Source organism: Podarcis bocagei (genome assembly GCF_964188305.1).
Source record: "Podarcis bocagei genome assembly, chromosome: 6".
In the NCBI taxonomy this organism is placed as follows: Eukaryota; Metazoa; Chordata; class Lepidosauria; order Squamata; family Lacertidae; genus Podarcis; species Podarcis bocagei.
Window position 1 is genome coordinate 84,724,812 of NC_138130.1, and position 22,900 is coordinate 84,747,711.

Genomic DNA, 22,900 nt, shown 5'->3' on the forward strand with positions numbered 1-22,900 from the left:
CCATTAATAAGTTAAGATAGGATTTAGCATTGTAAATATGAGACAAACTGTTCCCCTCAGCAACAACCTCCTAAACTAGACCTCACCCTGATTGTCTTAGTGCACATGGAGCAGCAGGAGCAGTCTTTGGGTTGGAGTCAGTCAGGACCCTGCCATCTCAAGTCAAGTGGAAATGTGCCAGCCAGCAGAAACTGGGTCTTGGAGGACTCACAGCTAGGTGGTACCTTCAGTGAATTTGTGACTGATGCAAGATGTGTACAGGGGCTTGCTCTAGCCTCTTGCTCTGCACCAGAGATCATGGTAGGCAGTGATAATTTTTTTAATGTTAAGTTCCAAATATTGTAAGAAAAACAAACAAACACTAGTATGAAACATTGCAATTTTTTACTTTTACTTTTTACTTTTCCCCAAATTACAAATGTGTCAAGAATGTAGCATCATGGCACCAATATGAACAGCCAAATATCACTTAGATTTCAGTAAGACAAGCATCTTATCCAAGAGTTGAGAAATAAGGCTACTCCATAATGGCTGGCAAGGACTTAGGTACAACTGCTGCAGATTAAAGGCTGTAAACAGTAAAATTGCGAGCCAAAAAAAAGTTTAGATCATCTCAGATGTTTGAAAAGATGGGAAATGTTCTGATTACAAGATGGAGAAAGCCTGTTGATTGTAAAATCTCCTTTTGAAGTTTAGTAAGGGAAGAATGCATAGGTATCTGTTGCCAGCAAGTCAAAGTACAGAATTCTGCACTGGGCAGCTGCTTACCCTAAATGTCAGGAGTCACAATCCTATATGCAACTGAAGCACTTCCAGGACTTCTGCAAGTGGGGTAGAAACTTGCACCTTCCTTTACTTTCAGCTTGCATGTGCCTAAAAGCTCCAAGTCACCTGAAGAGCATTATGCAGGTGCCAGAGAGGTAAGGTCAGTCAAAAGGCTTTTTCCGAGTTTACGCTTGTGATAGCTGTTGGGAGGTCCGATACCCTCCTCCATGCCACAAACACACTGAAAAATAAGCTGCGCAATACTCTTGGTGCTGGAGTTTTTCGCAGCACCAGATCAAGAAGGATAATTTGTCCTTTTGCTAGGCTGTCTGGGTGTATTTGGCTAAGCTGCAATGCTTTGGAATACAAGATTGAAACCCTGGATTAACTGGTGTTTGGAAGCCTGTTAATGTGGTCAGGAAGTGTGTGGTCAGGGTTGGCGTGTTGGTCCGTTTGACTAGTCAAGCCCTGCCAGTTGGCTGCCTATTTGATCAAATATTGTCAAATGTTACATGGAGTCAAGAATGCTATTTAGGTGGAAGCTTTTCTTTTATTATGCTGCCATTGATTAGTAGTGACAGGCATTGGGGGTGCTTACCATTGCTGCTTGGGACTTTGACGCTGATGGAGGTACAGAGCCAACTGAAAGTGATACTGAGTAAAGCATTGACATGTTTTCTACTTTCCACAACAGTTTAAAAACTGGCTTGTGTTCTGCTCTTAGTTCACTTTGTTTTGAATTGGTTTTTTTTAAAATCTTGTGATTATGGGCTGACACTAGTGTTCCCAGGATAAAAGCCAGAGTAGACCTGTCCAGTGAAATGACCACATTTGTAAGAATTCTTAAATAATGTTGTTAAATATTATAATAATTCAGATTTATTTTTTTGAAAATAGGTGTATGTATAATCTCTAAAATTAATACTTAACATGTGTGATTGTTATTTGACAATATTTGACCAAAGTCTAACGCCATTCTGAGAAACTGAAATGAGAAAGCACTTTCTCAACAGTTAGACTTTATAGCTTTCTGGATATGACACCACCACATTTCATGATATGTAGCTGAGTAAATGAAGAAGTGTTGATTGTAGAAATATCACCTTGGAGACACGATGAAAGAAATGTGCTCTTTGATCTGGGGCTGGGTGTACTTGGCTACTTAAAAAGACCACCGCAAAATGTTATCTGTGTTTTGCAAAACTGGATTCGATGGCCTTATATATGTTTAAGTACACATAGAAATGTGTTTAAATTTGCACGCTGCATCTCATTCTGCTCTGCTAGACCCTGGTTATGGGCAGTGTCCCACCTCCTGGTGCCTGAAACCCTATTCAGGATCTGAACCTTCTGTCACTACCCTGACCTTTTAGATTTCACCTTCCATTTCCAACACGGATTGGCCTTCTGCAGACATAGACCAGAAGTAGAGGATCAGTTAACTAAATTAGTGGATTCTGCAATGGATGAAATTGTTTGGCTTCTTCCATTTGAGCATATTTAGTTAAAATAATGGATGGTTATGAATTGGCTTTAGCTATGCCCTTTGCGGCCACCACATTCCCAGAAACATTAATATTTTTGCCTTACTACTTGTCTTTACAAAGTCACACCCATTGTTGAATGTTCTTCAGCAGGAAATGTGAGGCACATCAGTCTTTTCATATGTGTTTCTAGAGAGAAGAGCATTGCCAGCCGCTTGCGGAAGGAAAGCCCTAGTTACTAGGGGTGCATTAGCCTGATAAACTGTCATGGAAGGATGTTCTGAAAACTGTAGAGGACATTTCTCTGCCTCTCATTGCCCTCTCTGGCTGGGAGGGAGTGAAGAATTACCTATACCCCCTATAGCATGTGCTAAGTTCCTGAGCAACCTTAGTGGAACAAATGTAGATATAAAACGGGACTCCAATCTGATGCATTGATATAACTAAAGGAGGGAGGTCTCATCGCATCATCTTTATTAAATGGGGTACCGTGTAGCACCATGTGAACTGTCCCTTTTGATGAATGTCCCTGATGCAGGGAAACACTCTGACATGCCAAATTAAGAGTAGATGATCATTTAATAAGCTTTAATTGTTTTTCTTCTAGGAAATGGTTATGATGCTGAAGTGCAGTTGAAGATGTACTTCATGAGTGCTTTGTCCAAGGAATATAGCAGAGGAAGTTGAATCCTTTCTTCAGTTTCAGGTATCTTTCTTCCACCATTCCCCAGTCTTCTTTGGGTTTCCAGATTCATGATGACTTATTTCTGATTGTTTTACATTTTTGTAAAGAAGGGGAGAGGAAAATTTCAAAGGGTTCTCAAGACACATGTCTGAAGATATCTTTGTTTTTGATCTCTGATCGGTAGATTATGCTGTGATGAGCTGTGGGCCTGTAGAAACTGAGAGGGGCAGATGCACATTGATCTCAATATGGACCTATGAACTTTGGGTGTTCTATGACTTCTTTCAGGGGATGATGGCATGACTGCTTGAAGAAACATGAATGTTCTTGATGCTGCTATTTGCTCTCCCTTTATGCTTTAGCATTAATATTAGATTGGCAAACTTCAAGTTTATTACCGTGAGTTTATCATATGTAAAACAGATCTGCTGTCATGTAATTTGCAGTTCTGGGTTGTATCCAGTGGTTTTCCTTAGTTAGAACAGAAAGCAATTCTGCTTATACAAATTGGGGTACCCAGTTTTGTTGTTTTGCCTGTAATTTTCCTTCCCAAAGGCTGATCCATAGCAGAATGGAATAATGGAACACAACCAAAATTCTATATCTAGACTCTTGTGGTTGCTGCAAAGGAAAAACCACAATTGAAGTCAACCCACTGTTTCTAGGCTCTGTATTCCAATCAGTATGAAGAAGTGCTATTGATTTGTGTTTTTCTTGTTTCCTAGTGAATGGACGCAAGGTATATTTTGGGACAGTTATACTATGTGGAGATGCAAGCAATCAACTACTGTACCAGAGGTAGTTGAGAATACAAAAGAAGGAGTTATTTGAGGAGGGTAAGTAGCTTAAAGCTGCCAGAGATAAAACAAGAATGACATTTAAATTTAGAGTGTGGGTATTCTTTGTGATGTGCTTGGACAGTCAATGGGTGCTTGTGATATAGAACCTGCTCTTCTTTATAGAATAACAAGTGCTGTGTGGATTCCATGTAACTCATGACTTAATAGTGCAAGCATGAGTGCTATGTGATGAAAAAATTGTAAGACTGTTGTCAGAGCTGCTCCCAGATCCTAGCTCACAGAGGATCACGCTAGCCAGCGTTCACTTTATAAAAGTCTTTATTGAGTTACAGTTTCCATTTCCAAGCTGCTGCGTGCAACTCTACGTCTTATAAGCTAGACCGGCGAAGCTCCATCTGAGTCTCCGCCCCTTGTACACCAACTTAATACCCTAGCCTTACTCCACCTTTTCCGCCTGACCATTCTTCTCTGGGTCCCTCTGCCCCCCCCGTGGTCTCTTCCTTCCTGGACTCTTCTGACGCTGACCCCCCCGGACCCTCCTGTCTCCTTGCGTCGGGCTTTAGGACCTGGCTCCCTTTCCGGGCTGCTTACTGCGCCGCCTTCCTGTGCATTTGAACTTGGCGCGCGCGCCCAACCTTCCACTTTCCGCTTGACCGTTTCTTCGCTCTCCGATGGAGGTGTGGCCACTCCTGACTCGTGCCCTCCCCCCTGCTGCGAGCTGCCAGAGCTCGATACCTGGCGCCTTTCCTCCCCACTGCGCTCTGTTGGTGATGCTGGCCCCGATTTCCAACTGCTGCCCTCTGAACCCTCTCTGGACCCTTCTTCCTGGGGTGTCCCCCTAAGCTCCCCCCTTGCTCTGGCCACTGGCGCTCCTTTCTGTGAATCTTCTGATTCACTGGACAGACTCGGAGATCTCGGGTCGTCGTCGTCACTCATCTTTTCTTCGGACTCCTCCCCCTCGCTCTCTGTTTCCTCCCTTGCCCTCGCCTCTGTTCCTGAACCCCTGACAACTGTTAACAGATTTAAAATGAAAGCTATAAATAATAATAATAATGCATTCTGAGTGGTTTCCAACATAATAAAAGCACAGAAAATATCAAACATTAAAAACATCCCATTACAGGACTGCCTTCAGAAAGTTTTGTAGATGTTTATCTGTTTAACATCTGATGGGAGGGCATTCCCTTGGGTGGGCACCACTGCCAAGAAGGTCCTCTGTAGCATCCCTTCTCTCAGTGAGGGAACCGCCAGAAGGCCTCCTGATCTGGATCTCAATGTCTGGGCTGGACGATGGAGGAAATGCTCCTTCAGGTTTATAGGGCTGTTTAGGTCTTTAAAGGTCAGCACCAACACTTTGAATTGTTCTCAGAAATCCTGGGAGCCAATGTAGGTCTCTTAGGACTTATGTGGTCCTGGCAGCCGCTCCCAGTCACCAGTCTGGCAGCCGCATTATGTTTCCACTTGAGTTATGAACAAATACATGGTGTGTAGTGTTTAAAATCTGTTTTGTATTTTAAATCTTGTGTTTTAAAGCAGTGGTTCACAATTAGCTAAGTACTGTAGACTCCGTTTTTTAAAGCCATGGACCCCCTACTTTTGAAAATTTTGATACCTCTGGTAGTTTTTTGTTATGTGAATGGTGCCACAGATCCGGGGGGAGGCTGCAGACCACCAATTGGGAACCACTGTTTTAAAATAGAGTTGTAATTTTTATCTTGATTTTATTGTTCTATCGTCTTGTGGACTACTTGGGGAGGTTGTGGACTCTCCTTCCTTGGAGGTTTTTAAACAGAGTTTGGATGGCCATCTGTTATGGATGCTTTAGCTGAGATTCCAGCATTGCGGGGGATTGGACCAGATGACCCTTGGGACCCTGGAACTCTTACGATTCTAGAAGATTGAATCTGTTTAACATTTCTGTATTTAAAGACAATAAAGCTAATAAAGCCTTAAACTGCAAATTTTTATTTTTGCTGAATTTATAAACTTTAGATACTTCTGGATACTTAGTTGAGTAGTTTCATCTATTTACATGGGTAACATTGTTGCACTTCTAAATAAATAAGCACTCAACCCCCTACTTTGATATGATTGGAAATGGTTGAAGTTTGTGCGTGTACATTTAAAAAGCAGATACTGGGGGTTGGGGTGGGGGTGAGAATGTGTAAAGTTCAGCAGAGGTATGAAAGAAGGCCAGCTAGAGGTAAGGTGTATTCATTGCACCAAAAGTTTTGCAAATACCTATCTTGCTAGAGATGATTGTGCAAACGTTTGGGGTTATTTTTGTTCTTAACAGGCTGGATAAAGCTGAAAAATGTCATTCAACTTTCAGTGTGAAGAATACTTCATGGAAATTTGAACGGAAACTATATGACTCCATGTACCATATTGATCTGCTCATTTACCTAAAAAAAATCCAGTATCCAGAACATTACGGGATGTTCTCATTAACTGCTTTCAAACAAAACTGGCCTGTTTTACCTCATTTCCCCATGCTCACTGCTGTTTTTCTCTATTCTGGTAAGTTATTTGGGGACAATATATCCTATCAGTCTATATGAATGGAACAAATGAATTTGTTGTTTCAAAAAAAGTACTACTACTAAGAAGTACTACTACTTTGTTTATAGTAATCAGCATCCATCTGGGATAAATATACCTACTGCATATACTTACTTTCCCACCTGTTTCATAAATGCCTCTGGGGCAGTTCAGTAGAGCTTGTTCGAGGGAATCAGAAGCGCTCAAAGTTCAGGTATGGTTGTTCTAGCAGTTTTGATTTGAGGCTGCACTTTCTGCTTTGTGCAGAAAGTTCATCCACACTGAACTGCATTCGTATCACATGGATTCGTATCACAATGCCAAATGCAACACAGATCATGCCCTGGTGGTAATCAAGATCGTTCTCCAGCCAAAAAGGACCCAAAGTAGAAAGTGCAGCACTTTACCATTATTACAACACGTAGACAAATCAATCAAGTGGCCCACCAGGAGCTTCAGCAATTTTCAAATGATAGGTGGTTAGGTAACCACCAATGTGAGACACACACATAAGTACCGTATTTTTCGCACGATTGGACGCACCGGACCATAGGACGCGCCTAGTTTTTTTGGGGGGAAATAAAGGAAAAAAAATTTCCCTTTATTTCCCCCCCAAAAGCAGGTCAGGGAAACCGAACCAGGTCGAGGAACAGCGGGATAGTGGCGCTGCGCCTCCCTGCTGTCCCCCGAGCTTGTGGGGCTGGCTGATGTCTGCCTAGCGCGCGGGGCGCTCTGCTTCAGGGCGTCCTACCCGCCGGGCGGCAGGCTGCTATCCGCAGCTTGGGGAGCCTTGTGGGGAACTGCTGCAGGGCTCCCCACGCTGCGGATGTATGCCTGGCGCGAGGGGCGCTCTGCTTCAGGGTGCCCCACCCGCCGGGCGGCAGGCTGCTATCCGCAGCGTGGGGAAGCTTGCGGGGAGCTCCTGCAAGGGTCCCCATGCTGCGGATGTGTTCCCAAAGCGCCGGGAGCTCTGCTTTCAGGGCGCCCGACGCTCCGGGAAGCAGGCTGCTATCCGCAGCCTAGACACGGCTAGCGGAGCGCTAATCCCGAAGCTTGGGGCGTGCGGAGCTCAGCGTGCCCCAAGCTTCTGGGCGCCGGCAAGGTCTCCGCTAGCCCTGGGAGAGCCCCGCGGCGTCGCGGGGCTCTCCCAGGGCTAGCGGAGACCTTGCCAGCACCCAGAAGCTTAGGGCGCGCTGAGCTCCGCACGCCCCAAGCTTCGGGATTAGCGCAGTGGTCCGCTAGCCCTGGGAGAGCCGTGCGACGTCGCGGGGCTCTCCCAGGGCTAGCGGAGACCTTGCCAGCACCCAGAAGCTTGGGGCGCGCTCAGCTCCGCACGCCCCAAACTTCGGGATTAGCACAGTGGTCCGCTAGCCCTGGGAGAGCCGCGCGACGTCGCGGGGCTCTCCCAGGGCTAGCGGAGACCTTGCCAACACCCAGAAGCTTGGGGCGCGCTCAGCTCCGCACGCCCCAAACTTCGGGATTAGCGCAGTGGTCCGCTAGCCCTGGGAGAGCCGCGCGACGTCGCGGGGCTCTCCCAGGGCTAGCGGAGACCTTGCCGGCACCCAGAAGCTTGGGGCGTGCTGAGCTCCGCACGCCCCAAGCTTCGGGATTAGCGCAGTGGTCCGCTAGCCCTGGGAGAGCCGCGCGACGTCGCGGGGCTCTCCCAGGGCTAGCGGAGACCTTGCCGGCACCCAGAAGCTTGGGGCGTGCTGAGCTCCGCACGCCCCAAGCTTCGGGATTAGCGCAGTGGTCCGCTAGCCCTGGGAGAGCCGCGCGACGTCGCGGGGCTCTCCCAGGGCTAGCGGAGACCTTGCCGGCACCCAGAAGCTTGGGGCGTGCTGAGCTCCGCACGCCCCAAGCTTCGGGATTAGCGCAGTGGTCCGCTAGCCCTGGGAGAGCCGCGCGACGTCGCGGGGCTCTCCCAGGGCTAGCGGAGACCTTGCCGGCACCCAGAAGCTTGGGGCGCGCTCAGCTCCGCACGCCCCAAACTTCGGGATTAATGCAGCGCTCCGCTAGCGGTGGGAGAGCTGGGTCTCCCTCTGCTAGCAGATAGCTTCCTGAAGCCTGGAGAGCGAGAGGAGTCGGTGCGCACCGACCCCTCTCACTCTCCAGGCTTCAGCGAAAGCCTGCATTCGCTCCATAGGATGCACACACATTTTCCCTTGCTTTTTAGGAGGGAAAAAGTGCGTCCTATGGTGCGAAAAATACGGTACTATCAAAGGTGTTAACAACTGAAATTTCCTTCGGATAAAGTATTTATAGATGGTAATGCTTTGAACAAATATGGGAAAACCCAATTTTTATGTTCCACAACATATGCCAGATTGAAGCTGCCTTTTGGGACTTACATATTTCACACAAATTTCATTTCTCATTTAAAAGTTGCACTACTTCCTATAATTTTTCTACATTTTCACTGACACATTGCTTGATATACAGTAGGAAGAGTTTCAATATGAAGTTTTATCTTTTAACAATATTTCATCTTACAAAGAAGTTTTATAATTCATATAGCTTACATTTCATTTGTACAGAAATGCTGCTAGCCAATAAAACTGTGCCCATTTATTAGGACACCAGGTGAATCCTTTAGGGAGTGAGGAGATAGAATAAGTCTATAAATATGGTCTGCCTTAAAAAAACCAATTTGAAAGTATCTGTTAAAAGTTTAGTTATGGAAAGAAGTACAATTACAGGGTTTTTTATTCAGGCTTAACCACAACCACCGCCATTGATAAGCCACAATCTTTTATTAAGGCAAAAGCCTATCTATATTCCTGTATTTAAACTGCAATAGCAAATATAGCTCTCCCTGCTTTAAAAAAGCGTTAGCTTAAATACAAACACTGAAGTAGGACAAAATTTAGCATCTACAATCAAGAACCAGACTTTTAAAAGAGTCTTCATCATTTTAAGGGTTTTGCACCACTTCACACTGTGCAAATGCTGAAATACGCAGTCTGAACTTTGAAATGTAGAATTACAATCATTGGCACAAATACCTATATACAAACAAAATAAAACCATCTTGTCCACTTTCTTAAGCAGCACATGGCTGCTAACCTGCATAAGAATTCACAAGTAAAATGGAGATCAGGTAAAAAAGAAACGGATTGAACCAATTGTCAGAGTCCTGACTGCACCCGAAGTTCCCAAACTGCTTGATCAGTCAAAAAGGAAGAAGTAAACAAATACTTCCAAGAAAATAACTGCATCAACAGCATGAAGTTCATTAGGTTATGGCAGCTGCACTCTGTATGCACCTATCAGCAGCTTCACCTGTAAGGAAAAAAATGCCATTGACTATCCATCCAATTAAATGCTGAAAAGGCATGGATGACATACTCACAAGTACATGTATGTTCTCAAAGAGCTGCTAGCTTCACTCTCAACAGTGATTAAAGTATGGGTTCAGTTATTTTGCACAATGAACATATTTTACACAGGTATATTAAAACAATCTGATGGATGAAACAACTCCTAGTCTGAGGACCCTATGAAAACTACATCAAGCAGTAGCTCTTGCATTTTGTTACCACAATACACTTTGGGGACCCTGTCAGGGTCAAAAAGCAGGGTGGGAAATTATTTTAAAATATAGATTAGTTTGATAATTTAGTAAAGGAAGGTATTATGTATTATTGTTATATTATGCCTTTGTTCTGCTTTTTTATTTTTGTGAACCGTCCAGTGATCTTTGGATGAAGGGCAGGGTACACATTTAATAAATAAACGTATCTGCATTGTTTCCAACCACTTCACGAACTGAGTAGATTTACTGAACTCGTTGGTGATGACTAACTTAAGCTGATTTATTTCCTTAGCTCTACTGAATGTCAGTTTGTGTACATGCACCCGGACTTGCATTTCTCACCTTGGCAGTAGGAGCTTCCACCAATCGTATGAAGAGTTTGTTAAGGCCTGGAATAGGACTGAAGGAATAAATGAAGTGACTGTCCTAAAAATAAAAAAGAAAGAAAAGAGCAAATTATTCTTTGCCCACATGTCACAATATTATGCTCCTGGTTAGCTAGACAAGCTGCAAGAGAACCATCAACCCTTCACCTGCAACCCCTTTTTGGACAACGTTTGTGTGTGACTAAGCTGAGCAAAGACCCAAGGGTGGCCATAAGTTTAACGGGAAACAAAGAACTCTGCTGCTGCTGCAACATCACATTCTTGGATGTTTCCCTCACTGCTTGTTCACTTACGCAGCCTCGCACTGAACTGAATAACAAACTCTAATGCCAAGGCTAGGAGCTCTGGCACGATGGAGAGCACACAGAAGTTTTCAGAGACAGATATCTGGCAGGGGTGGCAGCGTGAGAGACATCTGAAGATGGGTTCGGGTCTCACTATGTTCTTACAGACTTAGGCTTTAACAAGCTACAATGATAGACCCATTGCTAGCTCTTAGTCATAACAGCAATATAAAAGCTCAGGGACAGTATGTTACCCACTGTGGGTAGCTGGGAAGCAACAGGAAGAGGGCTACTGCCTTCATGCCTTATTTATAAACTGCTCTCTGAGGCATCTTGCCACGGTGGGAATAGGATGCTAGATGAGGTGACGCTTTGGTCTGGTTCAACAGAGCTGATGCATTCTTAACTGGTTTTGATCCCTGGAATTCTTAACGTGGGTGGAGATGAGCTTTTAAGCTTCCTTTTGTAAGTCTCTGTGAAGAGGTGGAGCTCGTCTATAGCCCTGCCAATTCTGTTGGGCAGACACTGGCAGGGGACTTAGCGAAGGGTTGTCTTTGTAGCTGCTCACATTAAAGGAGCCCAGAACAGGGAGGGCGTGAGGCTGGGCAGAATTGGCACCAACGCCAGAGTAATATTAATTAGCCTAGCCACTCACCTGGAACATCCGCGAAGAGAAATGCTCATTCCACGAAGGATGAAAAGCTCTGTGGGGCTGGGAGGGAGGGTGAGAGGATGAGAAGGAGGCAACGGGTAACTTGGCTACTCTAGGTATTGAGCTATAGGGCAGAAGGGAGCAAGACCTCCACATCCTGCTCATTATTATTTTACTACTACTATTATTATTACAGTATTTATAGCCCACCTTTCCTCCAAGGAGCGTAAGATGGTACAAATGGTTCTCCACCTCCATTTTATCCACACATCAATGCTGTGAGGTAGCTTATGCCGAGATACTGTGCCTGACTCAAGGCAAGCTTCACAGCTGAGTGGGGCTCTGAATCACGGTCTCATTAGTGCAATAGGTAAAGGTAAAGGGACCCCTGACCATTAGGTCCAGTCATGACCGACTCTGGGGTTGCGGCGCTCATCTCGCTTTATTGGCCGAGAGCCGGCGTACAGCTTCTGGGTCATGTGGCCAGCATGACTAAGCCGCTTCTGGCGAACCAGAGCAGTGCACAGAAACACCGTTTACCTTCCCGCTGGAGCGGTACCTATTTATCTACTTGCACTTTGACGTGCTTTCGAAATGCTAGGTTGGCAGGAGCAGGGACCGAGCAATGGGAGCTCACCCTACTGCGGGGATTCGAACCGCCTACCTTCTGATTGGCAAATCCTAGGCTCTGTGGTTCCCGTTAGTGCAATACTAACCACTAAACCACACTGGCACGCAACAGGGTCCTAGGAAGAGAGATGATTTTCATCTTCCTGCAACATGTCACTTGCAAAGCAGTTGCAGATGTCTGCTGGCAACCTCACCATCTGATATTAGAAGTAAATACAGCTTTAAAAAACCCCACCGTGGACTCTGCTTAGCTCTGCAGATTTTCCCCTACGTCAAAATACACTTACTGGGGTAAGCAACAGGGTCAACTAAGAGCTGTGCCCCAAGTGCCTAGGATGAAGTAGAAAGAAAATCTGAACCCCATTTAATTTGCTTGTGCCTTCAAAACCAGAAAAAAACTAAATGGGGAACTCTGTTGTTAACAGAACTCTTAAGAAGTACGAAAATGTTCCAGAGCTTGCTATTTCCCTCCCATTTGATAAGCTAGCATTGGGGAAATGTTTACTTGATGCTATATACGAAAGTTAAGCTCCCTTTTTACATAAAATCATAGGTAATCCTACTAGTCCCTTGGGGAAAAAATCCAAAGTGTATAGTAAGCCAACTTTTATTAGGGCCAACTAATATGTTACCAAGTAGAAGAAGAGGAGTTTGGATTTGATATCCCACTTTATCGCTACCCTAAGGAGTCTCAAAGAGGCTAACAATCTCCTTTCCCTTTCTCCCCCACAACAAACACTCTGTGAGATGAGTGGGGCTGAGAGACTTCAGAGAAGCGTGACTAGCCCAAGGTCACCCAGCAGCTGCATGTGGAGGAGCAGGGAAGCGAACCTGGTTCACCAGATTACGAGTCCGCTGCTCTTAACCACTACATCACACTGGTAGTAAGCAAGCTTTAAAGTTATCCAGAACAATTCGTCTATATGCAAATCAAAATTCTGGGGAGGTGGACAAAAAGCTGGGAATTATGTTGAAACACAAAAATCTTACTATTTGTAGTTGTCTCAATACAGGAAATGTTAGGCAACTTCTATTAATAGCTGCTAGGTGCAAAAAGATTTCAGGATACACCAAGAACTGGTATAAAAACATCAAAGGCTATTTCCCTATTAAGCAAAGGCTGTCAGGAAGTAGGGAGAGAGTTCCTTGTGCAAAGGCGCTTGGGGTGCCCTTTATGCAGCAGGGCCAAAGCTGGCACACTTCCTCTCGTATTTTTCCTCAGGAGAGGCCTGCAGGGTTTGCACTGGGGTGGGGGTGGGAGGCTATACTGCCCAGCAAGGCCAGCCAAAAACTGCAGGCAACATTGGTAGGAATCCAGAACCAAGACGTTACAAGTAAGAGGGCCATTATCTATACCCTCAACTGATAACTCTCAGGTTTGAAAATTTTCCAAGGCATTTTGCTGAGCTAAAAGTGCTTATTAAAACAGTAAGCAATACTAAAACAGCGTTTAAGGTGCGCTGACACATTCTTTTTGACATCACAAAGTACGAAACTCTGGAGAACAGGTTTATATTCAAGGTCTAAAGATTTACCTGAACAGTAACATTGATAAGGAATGATGGGGCTTTCAGAATTTTCTGATACCCTCAAAAGCTATCATGCCAGCCATCAGGCTTTAGTTTAAAACTCTTTAATTAATTTAATGGATTTAATTCATTTTACTCTTACTGTATTGAGTCACCTGTACACTTGTTATAAATAACTGTGATTAAGCAGTATACAGATGGTTGATATATATAGATATATATTTTTATAAGCAAATATGTCTGGTATAAATAATAGAATCACAGAGTTGGAAGTGATCCCGAGGGTTATCTAGTCCAACCTTCTGCAATGCAGGAATCTCAACTAAAGCATCCATGACACATGGCTACCGAACTTTATATTTCTGAATAATTGTTATATGGTCGGTGAAGAACATGAAACATTTACCAAAAAGACAGGGAACTGGAATTTATCATTCAGAACCACAGCTTGTACACCGCATGGTCCACAGAGCCGAGCAGCAACAGCTTTACCGCAGAAGTTTGCATGGAAAATAAATAAAAGAATGCCAGAACCTGTGGAAAAGAAACAATCATGCATTAAAAGAGTACAATCCAAATGATGAATTGCCACTTACATGAGGAAATGCTTAAAATCTGTCTCGACAAGCAAATGTTTGAAAAGCCTGAGATTTTAACTGTGGGTAACATACTTAAATACCAACAATCTGATCAAAACTGATCGGATGACTCAAAGAATCTGTAATACCTAATAAAAGTTTGGAGAAACACAGACTCAAAAAATCCACATGGAAGAGGATAAACTGGCAACACAGCCTGGATTACATTGTTCTTATACTAAGCCCTCAACTTACGCAGAGGTTATGTTCTGTGGATCGCACCTAAAGCCAAAATCACCTAGTCAAAACATATAGTGCAACGGTGGGTGGGAATGCCAAAGTCTTTTTTCCTGGACACCTACCCCCTTTTAAGTCCCCCCCCCCCAAGTGTTTAAATCTTAATGTGCACATATTTAATATGCATAAATTGTGGGCTTAATCTATTGACTAGCTGGGCAAATTCCCTCCATCCGCCCTTGTAAAACAACTATTCCTGTTACAAATCAGAAAGAGGCACTCTGGACAGCAAATCCCGAACTGTTTCAAATTATCGTAATTTTGAGATGCTAAGTATCTGTTTCCATTGCCAAACCTGAAAAGCACATGACTGCCAGACAAGGAACAAACGAAATAAAACAGCCGCATTTCATTTTGGCGACTCTAGTTCTTATTCCCTACCATTTGGTTCCAATAATTTTACCATAATATTTGGATATGCTTTTTTCTCTCTCAGACCATAATCTCTCTACTGCCAGAAGAATCAGGTAAGCTCAGTGTTTCAGCTACCCAGAGATTAAAGCATAAATGTTGCTATTAAGCACAACTTAGTCTGTTTCTGATCTGCCCAGAGGGTGGGTGGACTCTCACTCACTCACACACAGTTCAATGTTCGAAGAAAGAATGCCTTCTCATACAACCTTCAGGCACAGTCTGCGGGGGTTTATAGGTGAACTCTGAAGAATAATCTGGTCCCTCACAAAGCCGATGACACGCAATATCAAGCACAGGTTCCATCAAAATAAGACGGGCTTCAAAGTATTCCTTGATTGTGTCTTCTGCCACTCGCGAGAGTCTAAACAAGGAAAGACAAAGTCAAGCTTTCGACATTATAATGTATGTAAATAAATTATAGTTACCCTTTTTCAGTATCATCTATTATAAACACAAAACCTTGACTACTACTTCAAACTAGCAGTTGACACAATTTTGTTCTCAACCATTTCTAGTTGAGTAGCGTAAATCCAACGCCATACAGAAGCTCTGGACAGATTTTTATTACCAAGTGTTTTGATTTTAAAATATTATGGCATTATGTGTATGCACTTCCATTGTGCTTTTAAAACTTCATACAGGAAGAGCAAAGCCCAAATAATCCATCAACAAAGGAAAATATAGTTAGTCAGGGCAGCATCTTCCAAAGTAACAACGAACAGTGAAAGAGAGAAAAAATCTCACTTTATAGCCAGTGTACGGAGCCCTTTATTCCACCAGCTGTTGAGGACTACAACTCCTATCATCCACAGCTATTGTCCATGCTTGCTGAGCTGATGGGAGATGCAGCTGAGCAACATCTGGAGGGACAAAGCTCCCCCACACCTGACTTATACTGATGATGTTCAGTACATCAGCTGTAGCCTAGATACTTTGCACCCTTACGTTAGCTAATGAATAAGGCAACTTGGCTTGCAAATGTACAACACTGCCTTATTTGGAGTCCGCTTAGCTGAATAATGTCTAGGCTGGCAATTGATGCCTATGGTTTTAAGCAGGAGTCTTCCCCAGCCTGACTTGGAGGAGCCTATGCATTAAAATGTAAGGCCCTTTGTAGAACTGTGCTATAGCACCTCCTCAAACTGAAGTGTAAATTTTATTCTTCAGCAAATTCCATTAGCTGTATCTGCTGGGTTTATCCAGAACCTTTGGCTAGGCCCTGAAACCTGTTGCAGATTTTCTAGGCAAAACTCCTATTCCCTTGGGTCTAGTACACTTCCAAGTACCAGACTCCTTTGTAGCAGAGTATCACGCAGCTTCCAAGTTTGTAGTAGTTCAAAGTCTAAGATGGAATGTAAAAATAAACCACAGGAAACAATTCAGAACAGACAGAAGGTGGTTGTTTTTTTTTACTGTCGTTCTCAAGTTGCAAACTATACAATCATCTATCAGATTCCTGATGGAGGTTCAGCTTAAATGCTCAATGCCTAGCCCTAAAAGCTGCCAGACCTTCTCTCATGTCTTCACACTGAGAACACAGATCAGACTAAACACCTCTCTGTCCAGCCCAGAAGCCACGCATGCGTAGAACATTCTTGGAGTGACCTTGCACCTGTTGTAAACAAACTTCGCTTTGCACAGTTTCTGGAACTTCACACAGTGTTGTTTCTTGGAATGAATGACTCCCATCCCATCCGTACCTCTATACAACTGTTGTATTTCTGAATTTTAATATTTTAACCTGTCCTGAGAGAATTCTGTCCAGAAAGCAAGCCTGTAAATACTTTAAACAAACTAAAGGACTTGCCAGTTTCCCATCTTTAAAAACCAAGACATCAGCTTAAATATAGTCCTTGATTCACTGGGTAAATTGAATCAACTCTCAAGCAAGTACTTACGTAGCCAGGTGACTTGTGAGGAGTTCTTGTACTTGTAAGTTATTATACTGTTTGGCAAAATGAAGGGCACTGGTCTGATGCTTTGATGAAATGTTGCAGTCTGCTCCACTTTCAATCATGAGACGCACAAGATCGTAGTTCCCTCTCCTGCAAGCCTGCGAGTAGAAGTTGAGAAAGCAACAGCAAAGGCACCATTATTTACCAAGTATTCTGGAGTAGGACTTCTCATGCAAAGAAATTATGAGGGTTAAAACACCTTTCAGATAGAGACCACACAGTACAAATAACAGCACCAGTCCTATGTCAACCTTCACTCAATCTTAGGGGAAGAGAGAATGTGACTGAGAAGCAACCTCACACTAGATGGTTGGGGTGGAGTGAGAACAGCTGGTAGTCTTGCCCTCCATGAATCTGTGTAATCCTCTTCTGAAGCCATCAAAGTTGGTGGCCACCACTACCTCCTGTGGGAGCAAGTTCCCAGTTTAACTATGTATCGTGCACATTCTTTTATCTTAATTCAGTTTCAGGGGACGTCCACAAGTCCTAGTGTTACAAGAGAGCGAGAAAAACTTTTCTTTATCTCAGGGTTTCCCAAACTTGGGTCTCCAGCTGTTTTTGGACTACAATTCCCATCATCCCTTACCATTGATTCTGCTAGCTAGAGATGATGGGAGTTGTAGTCCAAAAACAGCTAAGACACAAGTTTGGGAAACCCTGCTTTATCCACTTTCGTCCCTGTCATGCACAGTTTTACAAATTTCTAACTTATAGTCTCCTACTTGCCTTTTCTCTAAACTAAAGTCCCAAATGCTGCAATCTTTCCTCAAAGGATAATTGTTCCATTCCCTTGATCAATTTGGTTTCCTTTTTCTGGACCCTTTCCAGTTCTACAGTATTCTTTTTGAGGCCAGGCAACCAGAACTGGACATGAACAAGTTAAAAAGAACAAGTCCCAATACTGATGAAGTTGGTCCCATCAATGTCAATAGGTCAACCCTGAGTAAAACTTAGTTGAGTATATCCAGTTTTTCCAAAATTCTTCAAATTTACTCCTCATAAATCAGGCAAATAGCACATACCTTCATTAAAGCTGTTTCACCATTATTTTGCTGCAAATTTACATATGCTCCAGCTTCCAGAAGGATGGCTGCAGTAGTTAGGTTGTTCTGTAACAAACAAAATAATGGTTAAAGTATGAATAGTCTGAACCTAGTAAAACCGTTGAAAGCAGAGAATTTTAGTACAGCAAAGAGCCATAAAAACTAACTTAAGGCAGTTCTGTAATAGGCTATTATTGCTCCTTAGATATATTTAAATAAAAGTTTTCAGAAGCCAGTTCTATTCTACAAGACTGTCTATAGCAAACTCTAGTGCCAATGATATCCATCCAGTGATACCTATGTCTCCAGATAAAAATGTGATAATTTTAAAAACATCTCTAAAAACATCCTTCAGATGTTTTGGAATATAATTTCCATCAGTCCAAACCAGCAAGACTTGTAACATAATCTCAAGATCAACAGACTTGTAACATAATCTCATAATTTTAGGGTGCGTGTCCCCTGAAAATTCAAACAAGACACTGGAAATTCAGTTTCTTTAAAAACAGTAACCAGATACAGGGACTAACAAGTAGACCCTGGAGTTTAGAAGCCTCAGCAGTCCAATCATCCTGCTACAGACCAACTTTTAATTTCTTATTCCAAACAAGCAACATTAAACAAATTAGAGCCAGTGTGGTGTAGTGGTTAAGAGCGGTGAACTCGTAATCTGGTGAACCAGGTTCGTGTCTCCGCTCCTCCACATGCAGCTGTTGGGTGACCTTGGGCCAGTCACACTTCTCTGAAGTCTCTCAGCCCCACTCACCTCACAGAGTGTTTGTTGTGGGGGAGGAAGGGAAAGGAGAATGTTAGCCGCTTTGAGAATCCTTCGGGTAGTGATAAAGCAGGATATCAAATCCAAACTCCTCCTCCTCCTCTTCTTCTTTTAAAGGAAATGTCCTCAATTTAAAGGGAAGGGGCAGACAGAAAAGAAACTCACCTTTTCAGCTGCTAAAATCAATGCAGTTGTTCCATTTTTTTGTTTACAATTAACTTTTGCTCCTTTCCTGATGAGAAGACGGATGATGTCATCATGACCTCCTGCAGCAGCGAGCATCACAAGAGTCATTCCACTAGCATCCTGAAACAGTGGTATATTATTGTTTGGGTTTTGGTGACATTTTTCTAAGATACAACAGGACCAAATGTTCTATTAGCAAAAGGTAATTCACAAAGCTGCTTGATGTTCCCTCTTCAATGCTTAAGCTTTTTCTTCAGGCAGCCACAGATGGGCAGGGTATAGTAAAATTATTATCATTACAGCAAAGAAAACAGGGACAATTTTTTTCATACTTCATTAGACTACTGAGATGATGGAATTCATACCCCAGGTAATTTTTTTTTTAATGTTTATACTTTATTTTAGAATTTTATTCTGTAGATTTATAATCTTCTCTTTGATTGGTATCTTCAGCATGGCTCACAACATTTATCAAAAACATGCATTAAAAACCATACACTTGGACTCTGGTTTCATTTTTACATTAGCAGAAGACTGCAGAAGGCAACGTAGTTCAATCTACAAGAAATACAACACTACTGTGTCACCTATATGTACAAGAAATTTGTTGAGTTAATTAAACTATTGAAATGAACACTCAAATAATTAAATTCCTGCTGTATTTTATACAGATTATTAAACTATCCATTTAACAAAAGCTTACCTCCTGATCAAGATTATATTCTTCATTTGAATTAAGCGCCATTTTCACCACAGCATACTGTCCATTTTTAACAGCATCACGCAGCTGAGCTAAAAGTAAATAGGTTCAACAGTTCAATTTCAAAACTAGAGGTATGAAGATGCTCTCTCTGTCTCCACAAAAACGTATCCCTCTACTAGCCTATCTAACTATCTATCTATTTACACTCCACCAACTACAAATAAAAAGTTGAGGAACATAAGACACATAAGATTTTTAACACAGAAAAAAATTCAGCAATATATATATATATATATATATATATATATATATATATATATATATGCAGGTTTTGGTGTCTTCGGGTGTCTTCCCGTGTAAGAGTTGGGGTGTCTAGGCGACGTTTCGACGAGGTCTCACTCGTCATCTTCAGGCTGGTGCTTTCGGCTTCTTGTTACTAGAACAGAGCACCCGAAGACACCCGAAGACACCAAAACCTGCATTCCTGTACCCGTGAAAATCTACGAAAGCAAATATATATATATATATATATATATATATATATATATATATATATATATATCTAAGGGTAAGTTTGATTTTCTAAAATCTAGCAACTTATTATCAAAAAAATTAGAACCTTCCAATAAAAGAACCAACAGAGACTCTGGAGGTTGTCTCAAAGGGGATTATGAAATGGGATATACCATTGCTTCTTTAGCCTCCTGATAATAATTGCATTTAAAGAGAACATGAAACACTGACTCCACCTCTCTGTTATTTACAAGGGTTTTGTTATATCCGCCATCTAAAAGTTTTGAGGGCAAAGCATTTGTTACTGACCAGGTGATATAGCTTCAGCTGCCGAGTCATTCTCATCTTCTCCATCAAGATGCTTTTGAAAGTCCTCCAGCGTCAGCCGCTCTAACTGCATGTCCATGCCCAAATTCACAGTTTGCTGCTTTGCATCTACTAAGTTTGAATTTTTAGGGGGGAGAAGAGAGTCAACTTTGTCATCACCAACTAAATCACAGCCTCTGCAGACATTTTATACCCTTTCTTTATCACCTATCCTTCTCCAAGTCAAACAGAACCATAATTCACAGTGCACAGTAGGCTGGAGGCCCAATAAAGTGAAGCTTCATCCAAGACTGACCCAACCTGATGGGTGGCTCATCTGCCTGGGTTCACCCAGATGGTGCTTACCCTCTGCTGGATGGATCTGCACTCCTGACGATAAACGTTTGCAATCTGGGGCATTGATCCATCTTAGTCAGTGGATCATTTATTATCCAAGCAGAAATGGTATCACAACTGCATTCCAAGTTCACGTTCCTTGGCAGATGATCCCATAATCGGACCCAAAGCATCAACTCATAATTGCAGTTTTGCCCTGAGCCACTTTTGAGTTATGAGAGAACATTGGAGAAATCACTGGATTCCCTGGAATACTGAACTGCTCAAGTTGTAGATTTTGAGATTCAAAGGGGCTTCAGACTAAGAAGTCTCGGCAGCAGGAAATAGAAAGACCAACATACACCTGCTTTTGGAGAATGGGCTCTGTCAAGAGTGTAAAATGCGGCATGACAGGGAAGTAAAGCAGAGTATGTAATTCTGAGCCATCTGAGGCCCAAGTGTGTGGGGATTTTTCAAGTGTTTAAAACAAGTTCTTTAAGCCAGAGGACATAACTAGAACCTGTACTTAGCAAAGAACTCAAACTCAAGTGATCTATGTTGTTGTTGTTTTTATCTTTTATCCTCTACTTCACATTTCCTACATACCAGAATTGTCCTCAATGACATCATGGTCCCCCTCTGCTGCAATATAAGCCCAGGTATCTGTCTCATCCCTTGTGCTTCTGCTGTGTGGTTGTTTGTCTTTTGATTTGAATGCCTCTGAAGATCTGTAGTCCTGCCCCGATTCTTCTCTTTTCCGGTTCTCCAAGTATTCATTTTTTTCTTCTGAAGAAATGCTAAACCCACCAAGTGCACTCTTGACCTCTTTCAAACCTAGAACACAGTTAGCAAGATCATTGCCAATGGCACAGTTTCACTGGGTATAAAGCCTACCATAAACAAAATCTTTTTATATATCACAGCACAAGCTACTTCAACAAAAAGTGAAAGTCACTTTCTAATTACATTCCAGGGATATTAGATAGATTTTCAAGCTGTTCAAAGTCAAGACATTTTGAAACTCCTTAATTTATAGTTCATGTGAAAAGGATTTAGGGGTCTTAGAAGACCACAATCTTAACATGTGTAAACAGCAGCAAAAAAGGCTAATGTTATTCCAGGCTGCATCAACAGAAGTATAGTGTCCAGATAAAGGGAAGTAATAATACCGCTCTATTCTGCCTTAGTCAGACCTCACCTAGAGTACTGTGTCCAGTTCTGGGCACCACAATTTAAGAAGGATATTGACAAGCTGGAATGTATGCAGAGGAGGGCGACCAGGATGATCCCTTGGTCTGGAAACCAAGCTTTATGAGGAACAGTTGATGAAGTTGGGTATGTTTAGCCTGCAAAAGTGGAGACTGAGAGGAGATATGACAGCCATATTTCAAGACCATATTTCAAGGGATGTCACATGGAATATGGAGCAAGCTTGTTTTCTCCTCCTCTGTAGGATTTCAAGTTAAAAGAAAGGAGATTCCAACTAAACACCAGGCAGAATTTTCTGACAGTAAGAGCTGTTCAACAGTGGAACGGATGCCCTCAGAAGGCGGTTGATTGTGCTTCATTGGAGTTTGGCCATCTGTCATGGATGCTTTAGTTAAGATTCCTGCATTGCAGGGGCTTAGATTAGATGACCCTTGAGGACCGTTCCAATTCTACACTTACCTGATTCTATGGAAAAAAGATTGGGTGGCATTCAATTAAGATGTACTCAGAGTAGACCCATTGAAATCAATGGCCCTAACTTGGTCATGCTCATTAATTTTGATGAGACTGCTCCAAGTAAAACAACCATTACTTTTTTAGCTTTTGAAAGGCCTTCAAAATTTATTATGAGCGACTTGATGAAGCTTAAAAATATCACCCAAGTACTGATGCTTATTTATAATGATATATTACTTTAGTACACACCTACAAGTTTCAAAAATATATTCTCCATTGTTTTACTAAACTGACTAGAACATAATAGCACCAATGTGCTAGAGTCTTCAGATTAGATCTCCCAGCCTGCATACATTATTTGGAAATTTAAGGTTGGGAACAATCAATTTCCCCTGACTATTATGAAGGCATTTGTACAATATTACCTGGGCAAGACAGTAAGAAAATATTGCATAACAAAAATAATTAATTTGCTAGTTTCGCATATGGAATATTGTCAAAATGAAACTTAATTTTACACACTAGAAAGATATCAGCATGAAATAATTCAGGACAAAATATAACTAAACTGAACATGGTTGCAATATAAACCATAACTTTAACAGCAGCAAACTGCATACTGTACTGTACATAATTCTGGGTAGATTACACTGATGTTCTAGAATGACTTTAGAGATTACACACTTACTTTTCAATCCCTTCACATCTTTTTTGCCTTTTTCCTCCTTTTCAGAGACAAGCCTTTTCAGAAGCTTCTCTTTTGATTCACTTTTTTTGGCTTCTTTTTCCTGGAAAAGAACACTAAACATAGAAAGCAGGTTCTTAAATGCTTAATGGCAAC

General features: G+C 42.4%; 2 protein-coding genes across 10 annotated transcripts in view; one reads left to right on the forward strand and one right to left on the reverse strand.

Moving 5' to 3' along the window:
* PSPC1 (paraspeckle component 1) overlaps positions 1–6,201 on the forward strand; it is a 58,100-nt gene extending 51,899 nt beyond the window's left edge. For both annotated transcript variants that reach the window (XR_014009507.1, XR_014009508.1), the window contains 3 exons: positions 2,857–2,955; positions 3,660–3,770; positions 6,031–6,201. The gene's annotated coding sequence lies outside the window, so the exon portion shown is untranslated. The remainder of the gene's footprint in view (positions 1–2,856; positions 2,956–3,659; positions 3,771–6,030) is intronic.
* Positions 1–22,900, reverse strand: part of MPHOSPH8 (M-phase phosphoprotein 8) — a gene marked incomplete at its 3' end in the record, with an annotated part of 59,314 nt that overhangs the window by 30,251 nt on the left and 6,163 nt on the right. Inside the window, exons 4-16 of one of the 8 annotated variants that reach the window (XR_014009505.1) lie at positions 22,748–22,847; positions 21,001–21,228; positions 20,062–20,187; positions 19,240–19,328; positions 18,516–18,656; positions 17,555–17,641; positions 16,476–16,630; positions 14,784–14,938; positions 13,695–13,822; positions 11,133–11,189; positions 10,150–10,233; positions 3,319–3,555; positions 2,985–3,283 (exon numbers count right to left, since the gene is read on the reverse strand). Coding sequence is in view for 6 of the 8 variants with exons in the window: in XM_081199341.1 (XP_081055467.1) it covers positions 3,433–3,555; positions 10,150–10,233; positions 11,133–11,189; positions 13,695–13,822; positions 14,784–14,938; positions 16,476–16,630; positions 17,555–17,641; positions 18,516–18,656; positions 19,240–19,328; positions 20,062–20,187; positions 21,001–21,228; positions 22,748–22,847 (1,473 nt within the window). Of the gene's footprint in view, positions 1–2,984; positions 3,284–3,309; positions 3,556–8,512; positions 9,555–10,101; positions 10,234–11,132; positions 11,190–13,694; positions 13,823–14,741; positions 14,939–16,475; positions 16,631–17,554; positions 17,642–18,515; positions 18,657–19,239; positions 19,329–20,061; positions 20,188–21,000; positions 21,229–22,747; positions 22,848–22,900 lie in introns of those variants that run through there. The other 7 variants (XR_014009506.1, XM_081199341.1, XM_081199343.1 and 4 more) reach the window with 7 other exon arrangements.